General features: G+C 41.0%; 1 protein-coding gene across 1 annotated transcript in view; it reads left to right on the top strand.

Moving 5' to 3' along the window:
- LOC125916949 (protein TANC1-like) overlaps positions 1-13779 on the top strand; it is a 110341-nt gene extending 96562 nt beyond the window's left edge. The window contains exon 3 of the mRNA XM_049623195.1: positions 11149-13779. Coding sequence (XP_049479152.1) covers positions 11149-11357 — 209 coding nt within the window. The 3' untranslated portion in view covers positions 11358-13779. The remainder of the gene's footprint in view (positions 1-11148) is intronic.
- The last annotated feature ends 2778 nt before the right edge of the window (positions 13780-16557 follow it).

Here is a 16557-nt window from a genome sequence, read left to right as displayed (position 1 = left end):
AAGTCATATTCAGGATATTGTTTTTGAGAAAGTTTAATGTTAAGAGAAGTTTGGTTGGAGATTGGAAGTTGTAAGCAGAGAAATCAGAGTGTAGACAGAGCTGGAGCAGTGAGGTTCTATTAAGTACTTTGAAGTATATAGAACAAGGAACTGGATCTTGGACTGCACAATGACCATAGAATACAGCCAGAACAGACCTTCCCTGTGAGATCAACCAATAAGGAAGACTTTTTGATGTCTGTAAGACTTGGGGAAAAGAGGACCATAGACAGTTTAAGCTACATGGACAAGGGCAAGTCTGAACCAGGTGGTTGAGTAGGCATAGTTGGAGGTGCATAGATAAGGGAAAAGTGAGTCTCTGTTCCTGGGGAAGGGTATTCATAAGAGCAATAACTTGGCAGGTATCCAGCAGGGGCTTACTGGGAAACCTCCAGAAGTAGAAAGAGATAGGTACAAATTTATGTTTCAAATAAATGTTTGATGGAAAATAAATTGTGTTTTCTTTTTTTAAAAAATCTTTTTTAATGTTTATTTTTGAGAGAGAGAGAGCATAGGGCAGGGCAGAGAGAGAGGGAGACACAGAATCTGAAGCAGGCTCCACAGACTCCAAGCTGTCAGCACAGAGCCTGATGTGGGGCTCGAACCCGCAGACCGTGAGATCATGACCTGGGCCTGAAGTCAGATAGTCAATTGACTGAGCCACCCAGGAGCCCCAAGTGTGTTTTCTTATAAAACATTCTCATTACAAAAATGTCAGAAGATATGTCAAACGAGAAATGTAAAAGGGAAAAACCATTGCTGCTTCCACCCCCTTAAGAATAACCATCAACATTTTATCAAACCTTCTTCTGGCTTTTGGTTGTGCATATTCTTTTCCCATTGGTATACAGCATATACAAAATTGTGTATACTGGCTTAAATGTTGCTCCCTTTGTTTTTTTTTTTTTTTTAAGTTGATCATATGGTAAACTCAAATCTTTCTTTTTCGTAATTTCAGTTCCTTGGCAATGAAAATGGTTGTTGTGGTGTTCTGCACTCCTCTGCTTGTTTAGGAAATGGTGGGGCGGTGGTGTGGGAGAGCTCTCTCTGCCCAGTGTCACAACCATGCAAAAAATGTTAGCCATTGTTAGCAAGTTCTGGCACAGGGCATTATTGTTCTAAGAGCTTGCCAGATAAGGTAAGAGATTGTTTCTGCACTAAGGGGTGAAGGATATGGTTCAAAAACCACATTTCCTGAATGAGCAGGGACTGGAAGCAGAAGAGGGAGACAGCTGAATGAGGTGTTTGGAGGCTGGGCTTGGGCTAGAGTTTATTGCCTTTTTTTCTTTTCTTTTCTTTTCTTTTCTTTTCTTTTCTTTTCTTTTCTTTTTTTTTTTTTTTTTTTTTTTTGTCTTTTTTTTTTTCCTTTTTTTTTTTAATGATAATGTCCTCAGTATTGAGTAGTTAATTTTGGTTCTTAAGTAACTTTTTTTCTCAAGAAGGATAAATGGGCTGGGCATTTTCTGAGCCTTTGAGTTTCAGATAATTTTTTTTCTGGTTGATACTGTACTTAATGGAAAACTTGGTATAGTTTTATAAGGTTTGGTCTTGCTATTCCCTCCCTCAAATTCTGTGGGTGTTGCTTTTGACTTCTGTTTTTTTGGTATTGGTTGGAGAGGAGAAGTGTTGTGGGTTGAATTCTGTCCCCGCCAAAAGATGTTGAGGTTCTAACCCTCAATACCTGTGAAGGTGACCTTATTTGGAAGTAGGGTCTTTGTAGACATAATTGAGGTAAAATGAGATTATATAGGACTAGGGTAGGCCCTAATTTACTATGACTGTCCTTAGAAGAAAAGAAGCACAGACATAGGGGAGGAGGCCATGTGATGACACAGGCAGAGATTGATGTGTCTACAAGCTAAAGATAACAAGCAACACCGGAAACCAAGAAAGGCTTGGACTAGATTCTCCCCTAGAGCATTCAGAGAGAGCCTGGCTCTGCCCAACACCCTTAAATTGTAGACTTGAAGCCTTCAATTTCTGTTTAAGCTACCCAGTTTATGGTACTCTGTTACAGCAGCCTGAGAAACTAAGATAAGCAGTCTGAGGGGAGTTGGGTTCTGGTTCCTTTGAAAGTCTCTGTGGTTTTGTAGCCCATTAAACTTTTTTTTTTTTTTTTTTTTTTATTTTTTCCTTTCTTTTTTTTTTTTTCTTTCTTTTTTTCTTTTTTTCTTTTTTTCTTTCCTTCTTTCTTTTTTTTTTTTTTTTCTATATCCTTACCTGGATATTTGTGATAAAGAAAAAATTATCAGCTTAGTTTTGCCAAGGTGAGTCAAGGTGCAGTCCCTTCAGGGAAACAGCCTGGGGTATGGTGGGTTCTTTTTATCTGCATACTTTAATTCAGAAAAGATATTTTTTAAATGTTTGTTTATTTTTGAGAGAGAAAGAGAGAGCGTGTGTGTGTGCACACAAGCAGGGGAGGGGCGGAGAGAGAGGGGGACAGAGGATTTGAAGCCGTCTCTGTCCTGACAACAGAAAGCCCTATGCAGGGCTTGAACTCAAGAACTATGAAATCATGACCTGAGCCAAAGTCAAATGCTTAACTGACTGAGCCTGCCAGGTACCCTGTTGGGTTTGTTTCCTTTTTTTCTAAAGTGTATTTATTTATTTTGAGAAAGAGAAAGAGAGAACACATGAGCAGAGAGGGGCAGAGAGAGGGAGAGAGAAGCCCAAGCAGGTTCTGTACTAGCAGCATGAAACCCCGTGTAGGGCTCGAACTCACAAACTGTGAGCTCATGAGCTGAGCTGAAATTAAGAGTTGGATGCTTAACTCACTGAGCCACCCAGGTGCCCCAAGGTTTGTTTGTTTTTAGTTTTTAAAATATCATGTCCTCATTTCATCTCAAAAACACCTTTTGTTTTTCATATCTATAATCTTTACTCACATCATTAAAATGTTTGCCCTTCTCCTCTGATTCTAGGGAGACTTCCTCAAGCTTGTTCTTTATCACCGAGTGGATTTTCTATAGTGTTAATTTTATTCTTTATGCCTGAAATGTGGATCGAAATCTGGTTACTGCTTTTTAAATTTCCTTGCTTGTCTTCCCTTATTTTTAGTGTGAATCTAGTGTATAGATAAAATAATCAAAATAACACAGCATATGAAGGGTATAGAGGCCATATTATCCTGTATTCTACTGAGGGTGCCATGCAATTCACTGAATTTTTTTTCTCCGTCTTTTTTTTTTTTTTTTGAGTCTTCAAGAAGATACTCTTTTCCTTTCTCTCATAAGCTATATGTTTGCTCATTCTGCCATCATTTATTATTTTGGGGGTGTTTGTAGGGGAGGCTTTTCATCAAAGAGAAAAGGTATAGTCAGCCCTGTTTTTTTTGTTGTTGTTGTTGTTGATTTTGATTTGTTTGTTTTGTTTTTGAGAAAGAGAGAGACATAGAGTACGAGCTGGGGAGGGGCAGAGAGAGACACACACAGAATATGAAGCAGGCTCCAGGCTCTGAGCTGTCAGCACAGAGCCCGATGCAGGACTCAAACTCATGAACGGTGAGATCATGACCTGAGCCAAAGTCAGACTCCTAACCAACGGAGCTACCCGGGTGCCCCTAGTCAGCCCTGTTTTACCTACATGGATTGATCTGTTGGTTCCTGTTGGTAGGTGTGGGGGAAAGACAGGAGCAGATGCCCAGGAAAGGGCCTGGATAGCTCTCTGACCTGGTGGACTAAGTGTGCTTAGGCCCCTGGTTGTTTCAATAACAACAAAAGATGCCCTGTTACTATCCTTACATTATTGGAAGTTCTTTCCTTTTCTGACACTCCCTTATCTTTCCATATGCTTTTTGCATTTATGAGCTTGCCTCTTACTTTGTAGTTACAAGTATTTTATCAGGGTCTTGGGAGATGTTTTAAGTGAAACAGGAATTACCACCTTTAGCCTACCATCACCCCACCCCCTGTACTATGGGCTGTCCCCCCTCTTCCTTGTACTTCCATAGTCCTTGGTCCTGCCTGTTTCATTCCTAGCCCTTTCAGCCTCTGCTTCCTCCCCATCCCCTCTACCCCCCTGCCAAGCCTGTCTCTCTTCCTGCCCTCTTCCTGGCAGACCTCTGGATTATTCTGTGTGTGCTGCAACCACCACACACACTCCACCACCAGCAGCAGAGATGCCCAGGACCTGGAAGAGAGCCGGAATGCAGAGTGGGCAGAAAAGAAATGAAATGTGTGCCTACACAGAGCCCATCGATGATGGGAGCACGTGTGTTCTGTGCTACCGAGAATCTGACCTTCTTCAGAGCAGGGTCCTGTACTGCGTCCACTTCAGTCAGTAGAACATAAGCTCCTCTAGTGGTCAGCCCCAAACATGGTCACTTTGGATGATCTTTGTGGAACAGATCTTCATTTCATCCACTTGCCAGGTCAGGCCATGGTGGGTGGCTCATTTAGACTTAAGATCTTCATGTCCATACAAGGCTCAATCCTAGGGGATGCAAATATAAAATATTTACAGGAAACATATGTACATAAAATGTAAACCATATAAAAGTATACACCTCTCATCCATGCTCCCAACTGGTCATTTCCCTTTCCCAGAGTCGGCCACTGCTGCTGGTTCCTGTGTGTCCTTCTAGAGACCCCACACATGTACAACTGTGTATGTTTACACAGATTTATATACATAAGTTTATAGTGTATATACAGATGTGTATACAGATAGGCACACATATACACATACACACACACACACTCAAGGAATGTACATTGTGTTACAATCATCTGTATGGTGTTCTCCAATTTCTTTCCCTTTTCATCTCTCCCACCTCTGTCTTGGAATAGGAGCATAAACATTTTGGATCTCTTTGACCACCTTCCTGCCTCAGTGGTTCTCAATCCTGGCTGCACCTGAGAATCACTTGGGGGAGACCTGTCAGTGCCTGAACCATACCCCAGACTAGTTACAACAGCCTCGCTGGGAAGGGCTCAGGTTTCCCTGTGTGCAGGGATTGGGCACTACAGCTTTAGTCGTGTGCAGGAGCAGCAGACCCAGTGGACTCAGGGACCCGAGTACTGAGTGTACCTGACAAGGAAATACAGAATAACGGATTCCATGTAGATTGAGGATGAATCCTACCAGGCTGCTTTGACCACAGCCAGCCCACTGCTTTCTTCTTCCTCTGGGCCGGATAGAGTGGCCACATTCTTGATTCGATGAGGCGAGAATGACACTCAGCACATCCACCCTGGGCAGAGAGAGCAGGGCCAAATGCTGCAAGAGTTAAATGAATTTACAGTGCAAAGGGAAAGGAGAAGAAACTATTTAAGGTGCTTGGTTACTAAACATCTAACTCAGATCCACTTTGCTTGCGTGGTGACAGCATAAGGTGTGACTGACTGAAAGAAAATTAATGATCTGAGCCCGGTGCCTCCCAAATGGAATGGTCCAGGAGTGCTGTGGAGCTAATTAACCAGCCTGCACGAAAAGTGAAAATAGATGAGGGAACAGGTTTCTTTTCACAGTGGCCTGGTACTGTGCATAGACCTACATATACTATTTTTGGCATTCCCTATTAAGTATTCAAAATGACGTAATGTTGAAAGGCATAGCTCAGTACCCTTTTTTCAGGGTAGTGGAATAGATTCTGGATTGGACTGCCTGGATTCAGAGTCAGCCCTGCCATTGGTCGGTGTCCTTGGGCAAGATGCTGGGTACTTTCTGTGTGGTAGACTCCTTGTCAGAGGAGTATTAAAAACAACACCCACTTCATGAGGTCGTTGTGAGGATATGAGATAATGGGTATAAAGTGTCTCCAACGAACCCTGTCCTAACACATAGTACGTCAAAGAAGGCACTTACTGTGTTGAAATACACCCCTCTAGGGCTTGGGGGTGGAATTTTTCTGAGGTCTTGTATTCTTTAAGCTTAGAAACTCTTGCCTGGTGGACCTGCCTTAAAGGAGAATTTTGACAATAAGAGAGGAAATGCCAGTCTCTTTCCTCATCGTCTGTGTCAGGGTAAAGTATGTCTGGTTCTGTAACCACTGAGTATTGAGAATAAAACTGTGAGGATAGTATTTACTGATCTCCATGTAGAATCTGCTTCGTGGATTTTTGAAGACAAAAGGATAAACTTGTCCTGTTGACCAGGTTTTTCTGTACTGGGGAGTGGGGGTAGAAGTTAGCTGCTTTGTTGCCTCCTAACAGTATTGTTTGAGTCTTAGTCACGACTCTGTGAATAATGTTCTGGAAAATTGCTTTCTTGGATACATTTATCTTGACTCTCTTTTTGAAAATGTACATTAACAATCAGTAGCTTTGGCTGGTTACTTGGGGAGATCCTATAAGACATAAAACAGTTTAAAATGCTTTCGGTTGCAGAGGGAGCCTTCCAAAGGCTCCCAAAATGATACTTGGATCTTGTGGGAGGAAATCTTCCAATTTTCTAGGTTTCTGTAAATATATATGAGTTATGTGGTTATAAAACCTTATGATGGAAAATATGTTTAAGAAACATTAATGCACTCCCAGGCGGGGACTGCACAAAAGATGCCCTAACACATTTAATGCCCTAGTTAAATGTACTGCACAAGTCCCGTTTTCTGGAACTGGATAAACAGAACATTCTTTCTTTCTATTCTGAGCTTCCACCCTCCCCCCTCCACCTGACCCTCCCCACCCCCCCACCTAGTGATTTCAATGGCACAATAAATGGAAATCTTATTTCCTGCATCTGCAGACCTATTTACCTGAATGTTTGAGCTCACCCTTGCCTTTCTCAGGTCTGCTCTTTCTGAAATGCGATTTTGCTTTCATCTCCCTGGCTTCTTTGCCCTCGTTTTTTAAGCCTTCTCTAATCCTGCACTCCATTTACTTTAATCTGTAATGTTGGACATTGCCATTCTGCATAGACACCTTTAAACATTCATCATCTCCCAGATTTGCATTTTCTTCCATTATGAACTTAAATCCCTTTTCACAGTCTATAACAGTAGAAAAAAATTTTTAAATAAAGAAGTGTTATCAAAAGCCATTTCTGCCAATTTAAAATGCCTTATTGGATGGCTTTATCCCCTTTGATAATTCTATTATCTTGGCAAACTATGACTGGGACTTATAGTTCCTTTGTGTCATACATATGTGCGTATGTACATATTTAGTTATATGTATTACAAATAGGAAGAACCTTATGCCCCCATGCCATTTATGGTCTTTTATTTTTGGAATTCAAAGAAGTGGTGATTTTAAAAGTATGTGTGGGTTTGTGGTGTGTGTGTGTGTGCATGCGTGTGATGGAGGCTGTATGTGACCTGCAAAGCCTAAACTTTAAAAGCAAAACTGTGCTGACCCTTTACAGACTTGTTACTTAAAAATATGTCTGTTTTGGGTACCTCCATTTTTTTTTTCAAAGTACAGGTCTTTTTTCTTCTTTGTTTGTTTATTTTTGAGAGAGAGACCAAGCAAGAGCAGGCGAAGGGCAGAGAGAGAGGGGGACAGAATCCAAAGCAGACTCCGGGCTCTGAGCTGTCAGCACAGAGCCCAACATGGGGCTCAAACTCACAATTGTGAGATCATGACCTGAACCGAAGTCAGGTGCTCAGCCGACTGAGCCATCTGGGCACCCCTCAGACGTGTGGGGTAGTGTGTTAGAGCCTGAGCTGGCCAGTTTTAGGAATTGGGAGAGAAGGTCATTCTAGGTGTTTGACCCCTGCTCGTCAATTTCAACCCCTATGTCCCATTGTTTTCTGTCTGTGAAACAATGTGATTGAATTAGATACTCTCCGAGATTAAAAGCATGGTGGGGTGGATGCATGTATCTGTGGTGTATGAATGTTTCATGGGAAACACCTGCCAGTGGAACAGGAGGGGACCTGATAGATCATTGGTGGTTGATAACATGGTCATCCTACCTAGCCTGGCATTTCTGGAGTAGCAGGAATGGTGATCAAAGTGTATCTTATCACTTAATTGAGGTGGGAATAAAATAGGTCACAGTTCAAAGGACACCAACTATTTGGAGCTAAAGGAAATGTGTCCACAGTGCTGGTTATTGCAGTGAAATGTTTTTAATTCCTCTTAAAACCTCTTTAAGCATCTGCTGTGGAATGTTAAATCAACCAGAGAATTTCTGGTGTCCTGTTGCCCAAAACCAGTATTGTATAATTCTTGTGGATACCCTTAGGAGATTTTCACTTTCTGCCCTTGGCGTCGTCTGCATCCTTGTGATGCTCTCGGATTTACTTTGACCTGAACCCCTTTGCCTACATGTAGTTAAAGCACCAGGCTCCGGAATGCTGCCCCCAGCTTCTAAGCTGCTGAATCACCCAACTTGTTTCATGCTGCCTGTTCATACATAAAATTTCTCTTCCTGCTTTGTGCCTTTCTAATAAAAGGAAACTGGAAGTTAGGGGTCTTTGTGTCTGAAGGACAAACCAACAGAAAATGTTTGGGAATGATAATATAGTAAGATGTTCAAGTAATCCTGAAATAGAAACCCTTCCTTCCCGAGCCCCATCTCCGAGTCCCTTTTTATTGCAGACCACATAAAACCAGAGTGTCAGAGTGCAGCTGCTCAGAAGGCTGAAGGTCCTCATGGTTACAGCCTGCTTTGGAAACTCATCCCCACCATACTTGGAGTTAATGAAAATATTTGCTTTGCTTGATATAAACAAAGTTTATGGGCACATTTTATAATTAGGAAACCCTTTAATTTTCTTTTATCCTTAACTCCCCTCTTTTGTTTGTATCATTGGAGAATATGAAGTATTTAAGAAAATAAACCCTTTCTCAGTAAGGAGCTTATTTTTTATTTCTGGTGTTGTTAGATGCCTTTCTCCCTAATATTGTGTCCCCATCCAAATTAAGGGACTTGAAGTCTGGTTTGGGTTTTGTTTTGTTTTGTTTATTGTAAAGGTTAGAAATATTTCTGTGTGAGTAGGGAAGACCATACCTTGTCACAGTGCCTGCTCCTATCCGGCCAGTCTAGACATTGGACTACCAGCTTGGTGATTGGGATGGTGTAAGCGCCAGCCACAGGGCAATGCAGCTCTTTTCAAACCACATGGACAACCTCTTCAAGGTCCCCTGCACATCCTGTGCATGTACCCCTTGGGGCTGTGGCCTCAGCGCTTTCCAAGTTCTACCTCTCCTAGTTTTGTTGCCAAATAGCCAGGAGTCAGGTGACCAGGCACCGTTCTTGTAGGCATAGCACCTGCTTGCATTCCCTAGATGAGACCAATGTGGTGGTGGGGACTGGTCATGAGCACCAGATATAGGACCGGAGAAAACAGCTCTCTTTTCCTCTATCTTCTCAAATCTCCTTAGTCGGGGAGGCACTTAGCCCCAATGGGCACTGGCATTGCAGTATACCCCCAGCTCTGCCTTAAGATCTCTTTCATTGACAGATAGTCAAAGGAGAGGCACCTGGGAAACTTCATGTCCTGGCTCAAGACCTCAAGGACAAGTGGTTTCAGAAAGATTTCTGGCTTTATCCACAGTGGTGTAAGAGTGGCTCCTGGGTCCTGGGAATTGGTGGTATCTCACGGTACACATCATAAAGCAGGGTGAACGAGGGTTATAGGAGGACCAGAGTGGGTGACTTCGCTGTTCACATAGATTTAGGATGTAAAGATTTCCACTAATTCCTTCTTGCTTCCTTCCCTCAGGGACAGAACATTTGTGTGAATGCTCCTTTTTTTGAAAATTCTGGTGAAGGTTTCCTGGTAATTGTTTTCTTCTTCAAATACCAGTCACTTGGGAAACTTAAGATTTATCACTAAATGTCCAAGTTTGTTAAAATCCTTCAAGCATAGCTGGCCCAGGTGTGACTAAAATTACCTTTCTGATGTTGCCAACTTATCCATTGTGGGACCCACGGCTTTTCTGTTCACAGATCTACTGGTTTTGAGCTGCCTTTGAGGATCAAGCATGAGCCTGTCTGCCAGTTTTAACCCCCACCCCCCAAACTCCCAGTGTGTGGAGGGGGTGACTACATATTTCACCGTGCCTCCTAACATGAAAAACAAGCACAGCGATGCAATTTGAACTTGATGGTTTGGATCACATCCCTTTTGAGTCTTGTGCACAAAGATCTACACAAGTTGAGTTCTGATTCAAATCCAGGCCTTGAGTTTTCAGAGTCAGGAAGGCCTGATAAGGACCATTTGGGTAGTATTTATCAGAGAGACTAGTTTGCTTATGGAAAACTTTCTATATCTTTCCAGTTCTGTATATAAATTAGAGCTTGTAGATGTTTTAATCATCAGGGTAATGATTTACCTTCCCTCTTTACCTGTCCTCAGTTGCTTCATAGTACACACTAGAGGGGGGGAAGTAATGGGTAGGGGAGGAACAATAAGAGGAGAGCTTGTTATCGGAATACTTGAGGACCAGCTGTATCTTTTTCAGAGAGGCTAATCCTCACCACCATACTCCCTTCCTTTTGTACTCTCTATACTGTAATTGCATCCTCTGTATTTTGTTGTTGGATCTGCTTACCCTAGAATATCTGATTTCATAATAGTAAGCTTGTTTATTCTTAAGCTGAATACCAAGAAGAACCAGCTTCATCAGTAAGTCATATTTCTAGTCTCATGACTAAGGGTTGGGCTGGTCGAATTGAAGGAGGGTGGACCCTGTGCCATGGGTAGTATGGAGTAGATCTAATGAGAGAAGAGATATAGTGCTGGGGAGGAATGTTGAAGTAGAGAGACCCTCTCTTGGAGTCTTTTATTGGAGAGAAGTGAAGTCGGAGTTCTGGAATGAATCTGGGTGTTCGAATCTACTCTAAGATACTTGGGTAAGACCAATAACCTCCCTCCCCTACTTCAGCTGAAATCTGAAATCACAGCTTCTTGTGAATCATTCATACTTGGTCTTAATCTAATCTGAGATTGATGGCTTTCTGGACCCATTGTTAGGAGCGAAACTGGGCCAGTTGATATGGTCCAGAATGGTGTATGAGGCAGAGTTCATTGATACTTGAGTGGTGAAACTTGAATTTTCTCTCACATAGAAAAAGTTATGAGTGGTAGAAGAAAAGAAAACATTAAAAAAACAACATACATAGGTGACATATGAGAATTATATTCTAAGGATGTAGTTCTTAGGAATTAATCTACCTGTAATAGATGACCTAATTTATGGTTTTTTCTCTTCACTCCAGGAGGTGACTTTGGTCCAGAGACTTCTCCCCCAGTCCTGCCCCCTGGCCATGGTGGTGACTTGTCTGTGAGCAGCGTTCCTGTGGCAGAAGACACCTACAGGGTGAGCTTGGCCAAAGGTGTCTCAATGTCTCTGCCTTCATCACCTCTGCTGCCTCGACAGTCTCATTCGGTGCAATCAAGATCAAATAAAAAATCCCCAGGTAAGTAAGCAACAAAACAGCACCCTAACTGTCTTCGTTATATATGTAAGGCATGTATTGAGATTAAGCAAAACTAGTGCTTGTAAGAAATTTCCTGGGAGGTTTTTTCTTTGTTACAGTAACTTCTGGAAGAAGAAAATCTCTAAAAAACAAAGTTTTGATTTGAATTTAGACGAATTTCTTTAGTTCAGCCTATATACAAACTATTTTGATTGCTTAGGTTAGACTTTTACCAAGATTCAGGATCTTGTTATCAGTATCAATGTTAGTCATTGGTCTTGTTTTCTTGGTGGTGAATTAGGAAATGCTATAATCTAAACTCATTGTAGCGCATTTAAAGATTTTGGATTTTGGCAAGTGTAATCTGACAGCAGTTCATTTATTACTGCCAAGTGTTATATACTGATATACTTTCCTTGATTACATCACTCAGCATTTGAGTAGATATACAATTTGTGAAAATTCAGATTTGTAAAGGGTGGGAACAAGGGTCTCATGGATTACTTGTTTAAAGTATTTTGGCTTCTTTCATCATTACCAACTTTTTGCACTTAACATTACCAATGAAAACACAAACGTTAGTTAACTTTGAGAGGTTACGAATCAGACGTGAGGAAAGCCTTTCCAGAATGCTGATACCTGCAATCATGAAAGTTCTTTGATCTTCTTTTATGTTTGCTGAGCATTTGTTTTCTGCGGGTAGGATAGTTTGGGGTCTTTATTGATCAATCATATGCCAGTGAAAGGATTCTTCTCATTTATCCATGAATGTGTTTGGGATTGGTCTACATTGTGTCCTGGGCCTATAAAATTGGTATCTGTTTTTCTGGTTTCCTAAATGTTTGTATTATTTGAGATGTGATAGGCGTGATTTCTGAATCATTTAGTGGATATTTGCAGTTTGTGTGGTGACAAAATTAAGAGGACAAACCTTGACGCTTTGAATGTTAGAAATGATGCTATGAATTGGTAAGTGTCCAAAATCTTTTATTGTCCTAGAGCTTTCTTATTTTGGACAACATTGTTTACAATCCAGTCATTAGCTGGAACTTGGAAACCTTTTTGGTATGAAGCAATTTCCTGTGCCAAGGAATTTGACCTGTTTATCAGTATTTGGGGAAATTCCTGGAATGTCCTTCTTTCTCTTTGCCTTTCCCTACGACTGTATCTCTGTCAGATTTCTCTTCTTCTTTCAAATCCTGGTTCCCACACTGCCTTTCTTGCTGGTTACCCCATTGGAATGACTCTGCAAATTGTACGTAGCGTTATACTTTTTTCTGTATCAGCCACGTCATTTGCCCTTTTTCCTTGAATCAGTGTGTTCATGTGCATCCTGTGTCTGGTGGGCATGGACAGGCACGATGTCTTCTTTAAGTATACCTCATCTATAAAAAACAGATAATAGAATTCTGAACCTATCTGGATTCCTAAGGGAATAGTACTTGCAAGTGCCAAGTGCAGAGATACGACCTTTAGGAGAATTTGCCCTCCTATATAGCCTGTGCTGCTGCAAAGGAATTGATGCTTCTTGGGCCTTAGGCCTGGTGAATGCCTAAGAGAGTAGGGAATATGCATTTCAGATAGGATTTTATTATTAACAAATTAAAGGTTTGTTTTAGTGGAACTTCAATCTTCTTTTTAATTTTTCTTAATTTGATTTCTTTCCAGTTCTATGAAGATACACTTGACCCATAACACTGTGTGTGTTTCATGTGTATAACATAGTGATTTTGAATATGCATGTGTATATTACAAAATGATTACATTAAGGTTAATTAACACATCTATCACCTCATATAGTTATAATTTGTTTATTTTATGAGGTTTTAGTGGGATGTTAGGTAGCAATGAATGGCATGGCAAGCATGGGAAGTATGGCTATCCAGAAGTGTCTCAGAGTCTATAGGCTCACTGGCCAGAAATCGCTGACGAGGCCTGGTCTCCTGCGTCCTGACCAAATTTGATATCCTTAGTGTTGAGAAAATATCCTATAGTTTGTTTCTTCTCCATGGGAATAAAATTTATTTCTGCTAAACTCTTCGCAAGGCCTTATGAATAGAAGAGAGTAGTTTTGCAACATTCAACTTTTTAATGGATTGAAGAAAATACTCTCCATTTAGATGCTTTGGGTCCAAATTTAATACACTAAGCAGATTCTCCTCTAACGGAGCCATGCTTGTGCGTTGCCTAAATTTGTGCAGCAAATTAGTGTCTCACAGTGGTAATTTGGCTTCATTATCTTGGCAATTTTAATTCAAAAGGGAAGCTAAGGGCAGAGATGCTTGCTTAAAAATGGCGTGACTCAGAGTACATCAGACAATAAACAATGTTTTTCTACAGTGTCTAACACAGGCAGGTTTCTGTTCAAGCCATATTGTTAGAAAAGTACCCAGAGACCTACTGTTCTACCTGCCTGTAAAATAAGTTGACATATGGTTGTGAACGTGCACTGGATTTAAAAATAGCCTTCTATTTAAAAAGCTAGCACTGTTGCTAATGATACAGTAAATACATTGTGTGTGCCACACCCCTAAGTATTGAGGCCTGCACTAGTGGGCTATGCTTCAGGATCTTGTCATCTTTCAGACCTAGCTCTGAAATTACCTTGATGACTTCTGTTCTCATTTTTAAGACAAGACCCTCTCTCTCTCTTAAGAAGGTACATTAAAAAAAAAAAAAAGAAAGAGAAAGAAAAAGGAAGGAAGGAAGGAAAGAAAACCTAAACCTGTTTTACTTGTTTGGATAGAAACTCTTCACTAATTGATGCTAATCAAGAAACTGTCAGGGACTGAAACTATTTTGGCAAAGGTCAAATACTATAAACCCCTGTAATAGGCACTCAGCATAGCCTGTATTAATGAAAGTTTGTATTTTAATACAATAGGTGATTAGCTCCTGGGCCTTGGGAACTCTGGGCCAGAGAGTTTCATTAACCTTGCAATAATGTGACCCTGCACTTTTCATTGTTGAGTTTCTTACATTCCACTTATATTGCTAGTTAATATTATTTACTCTCCTACCTTGCTCCATATATTTATATTTTTTCTATTATTTAGTCTGAAGCTGCAGTTTTTGAGTATTGTTGCAATTTTTTTTTTTTTTTTTCTGAATGATAACTACATTGTGGCTAAAGAAAACAAGGACCAGTATCCCTTATAGTCTTGTGGTGGTTGCAAGCCTTTTTGGACTAAGAAGTCATTAATATTTGTAATGTATCCTTTTGTCTTCCAGAGAAGAGCAAAGCCCATTTCCTGTGGTTTATTTATTAGTAATATCATTAGTTACTTTATATTTGGATTATATTTCCCAGATCACTTTGGGCCCATTATGAAACACTCAAAAGGTAGGACATGAACGAGAAGCAAGCTTTTAAAATACTGTGATGGGGGTACAGCAGCAGATGGTGGAAAGTGGGTGATCTTGCTTTTTTCATCCTCACTTATACGGGGAGACTGGATGGTGCTGGCTGTTTGCACCTGTGCTGCTTCCGGTTCTAGTTCTGTCTCCGTTGACAGAGCTGATGTAGCAATTGTGAAAACCCTTCTGGCTGTCTGTTTCTTTAAGGGAGAAACCTCAAAGCTGACAGCCTGTAAAGTGGAAGTCATTCTACCCTTTGATTCTTGGACCGTAAGTTAATTCTCTGCCAAGGCCCTCACCCTCTAAAAGTGTTTCTTGTAGAAAATTTGGAGATCCCAGGATAGAAACAGAACTACTCTTAGCGTTTTTATTAAAAAAATTATTTTTACCTATTCCATCTAGACCTGAAACCACACTCGCGCTGCTTTTTTTTGCTTAATATTATATCATGAACAATTTCCAATTTGCTTGAAGAACTTGAGATTTAATGTCTGTTGTTTCAATATCCCCTGATTGATTAAAAAAATTTTTATATGTTTTATTTAATGTTTTATTTATTGAGAGACACAGAAAGAGAGAGAGAGAGAGACAGAGAGAGCGGGGGTGGGGGAGGAGCAGAGAGAGAGGGATTCACAGAATCTGAAGCAGGCTCCAGGCTCTGAGCTGTCAGCACTGAAAGCCCAATGCAGGACTCGAACCCATGAACCACGAGATCATAACCTGAGCCAAAGTCGGGGATGCTCAACCGACTAAGCCACCCAGACGCCCCTCTATGATTGATTTTTAACTAATTTCCAGTTGTTGGATATTTGTTATTTTTCAGGCTTATTTATTTATTTACTTTGTTACTTTGGGTTTTTTTTTTTTTTTTTAAGTTTATTTATTTTTGAGAGAGAGCAGGGGAGGGGCAGAGAGAGGGAGAGACAGACTCCCAAGCAGGCTCCCCAGTGCAGGGCTTGAACTCACAAACCGTGAGATCATGACCTGAGCCGAGATCAAGAGTCAGACGCTTAACTGACTGAGCCACTGAAGTGCCCCCAAGTCTTTTTAAATTGTAGCATAAGCCCAGACATTTTGCTTTGTTCTTGCTGTCAAATGCCTATGGATTCAAAATTATTAATTGCGGTAAAATACACATAACAAAACTTACCATTGTAACCGTTTTCTAATGTACAGTCCGATAGTGTTAAGTACATTGTTGTGCAGCCGGTCTCTAAAACTCCTAATGTGAATGTTTTGTCCAGTAATTTTTACACATATCCAATCTCATAAGAGTGGCAAGTTCCCAGAAGTGGAATTATTGAACAAAATGGACTGCATTTTTAAAGAATCTCGATACATACTGCCCAGTCACTTTCCAGAAAAGCTGTATTGATTTCACATTCCCTCCAGCATTCTTTGAGAGGCTGCTTTTTGAAGTTAATGTCTTCTGGGAACTGTCTTAGATGGATACTGCTGGTGAGGTGCTTTGTCCAGGCTAGCTGTGGACTACTCAGAATTAGTTAGAAGGGGCTGAGAGAAGCCCTCCTGTCACCTTCCTCTTTTGAACTCCCCTCTGTTGGCATCTCTCAGGAAATTCTCACTTTCTTTTCCTTCCACGATACTGTGTCAGGGGAATTATCACAGCTGAGTCAGATCAAGTTCATGGTCAGAAAAACATAAAGCTGGCTTCCAGTTTTAGCTACAGCCACACTCTGTTATGTGGGGAAGATGATAGACATGTTAGAGTTGGAGAGGCCGCCAGGCCACCTGTGCAAGGCCTCTTTGCAGATATGGAAGGGATGGAAGGTATAGAGCTTGCCCCAATGGGCAAGTTATTGATAGAGTTTTGGCCTTAGCCCAGGTCCCCTG

This window comes from Panthera uncia, unplaced genomic scaffold (genome assembly GCF_023721935.1).
Source record: "Panthera uncia isolate 11264 unplaced genomic scaffold, Puncia_PCG_1.0 HiC_scaffold_1345, whole genome shotgun sequence".
NCBI lineage: Eukaryota > Metazoa > Chordata > Mammalia > Carnivora > Felidae > Panthera > Panthera uncia.
Note: the sequence above shows the minus strand (reverse complement) of the source record. Positions and strands in the feature narration are given on the sequence as shown.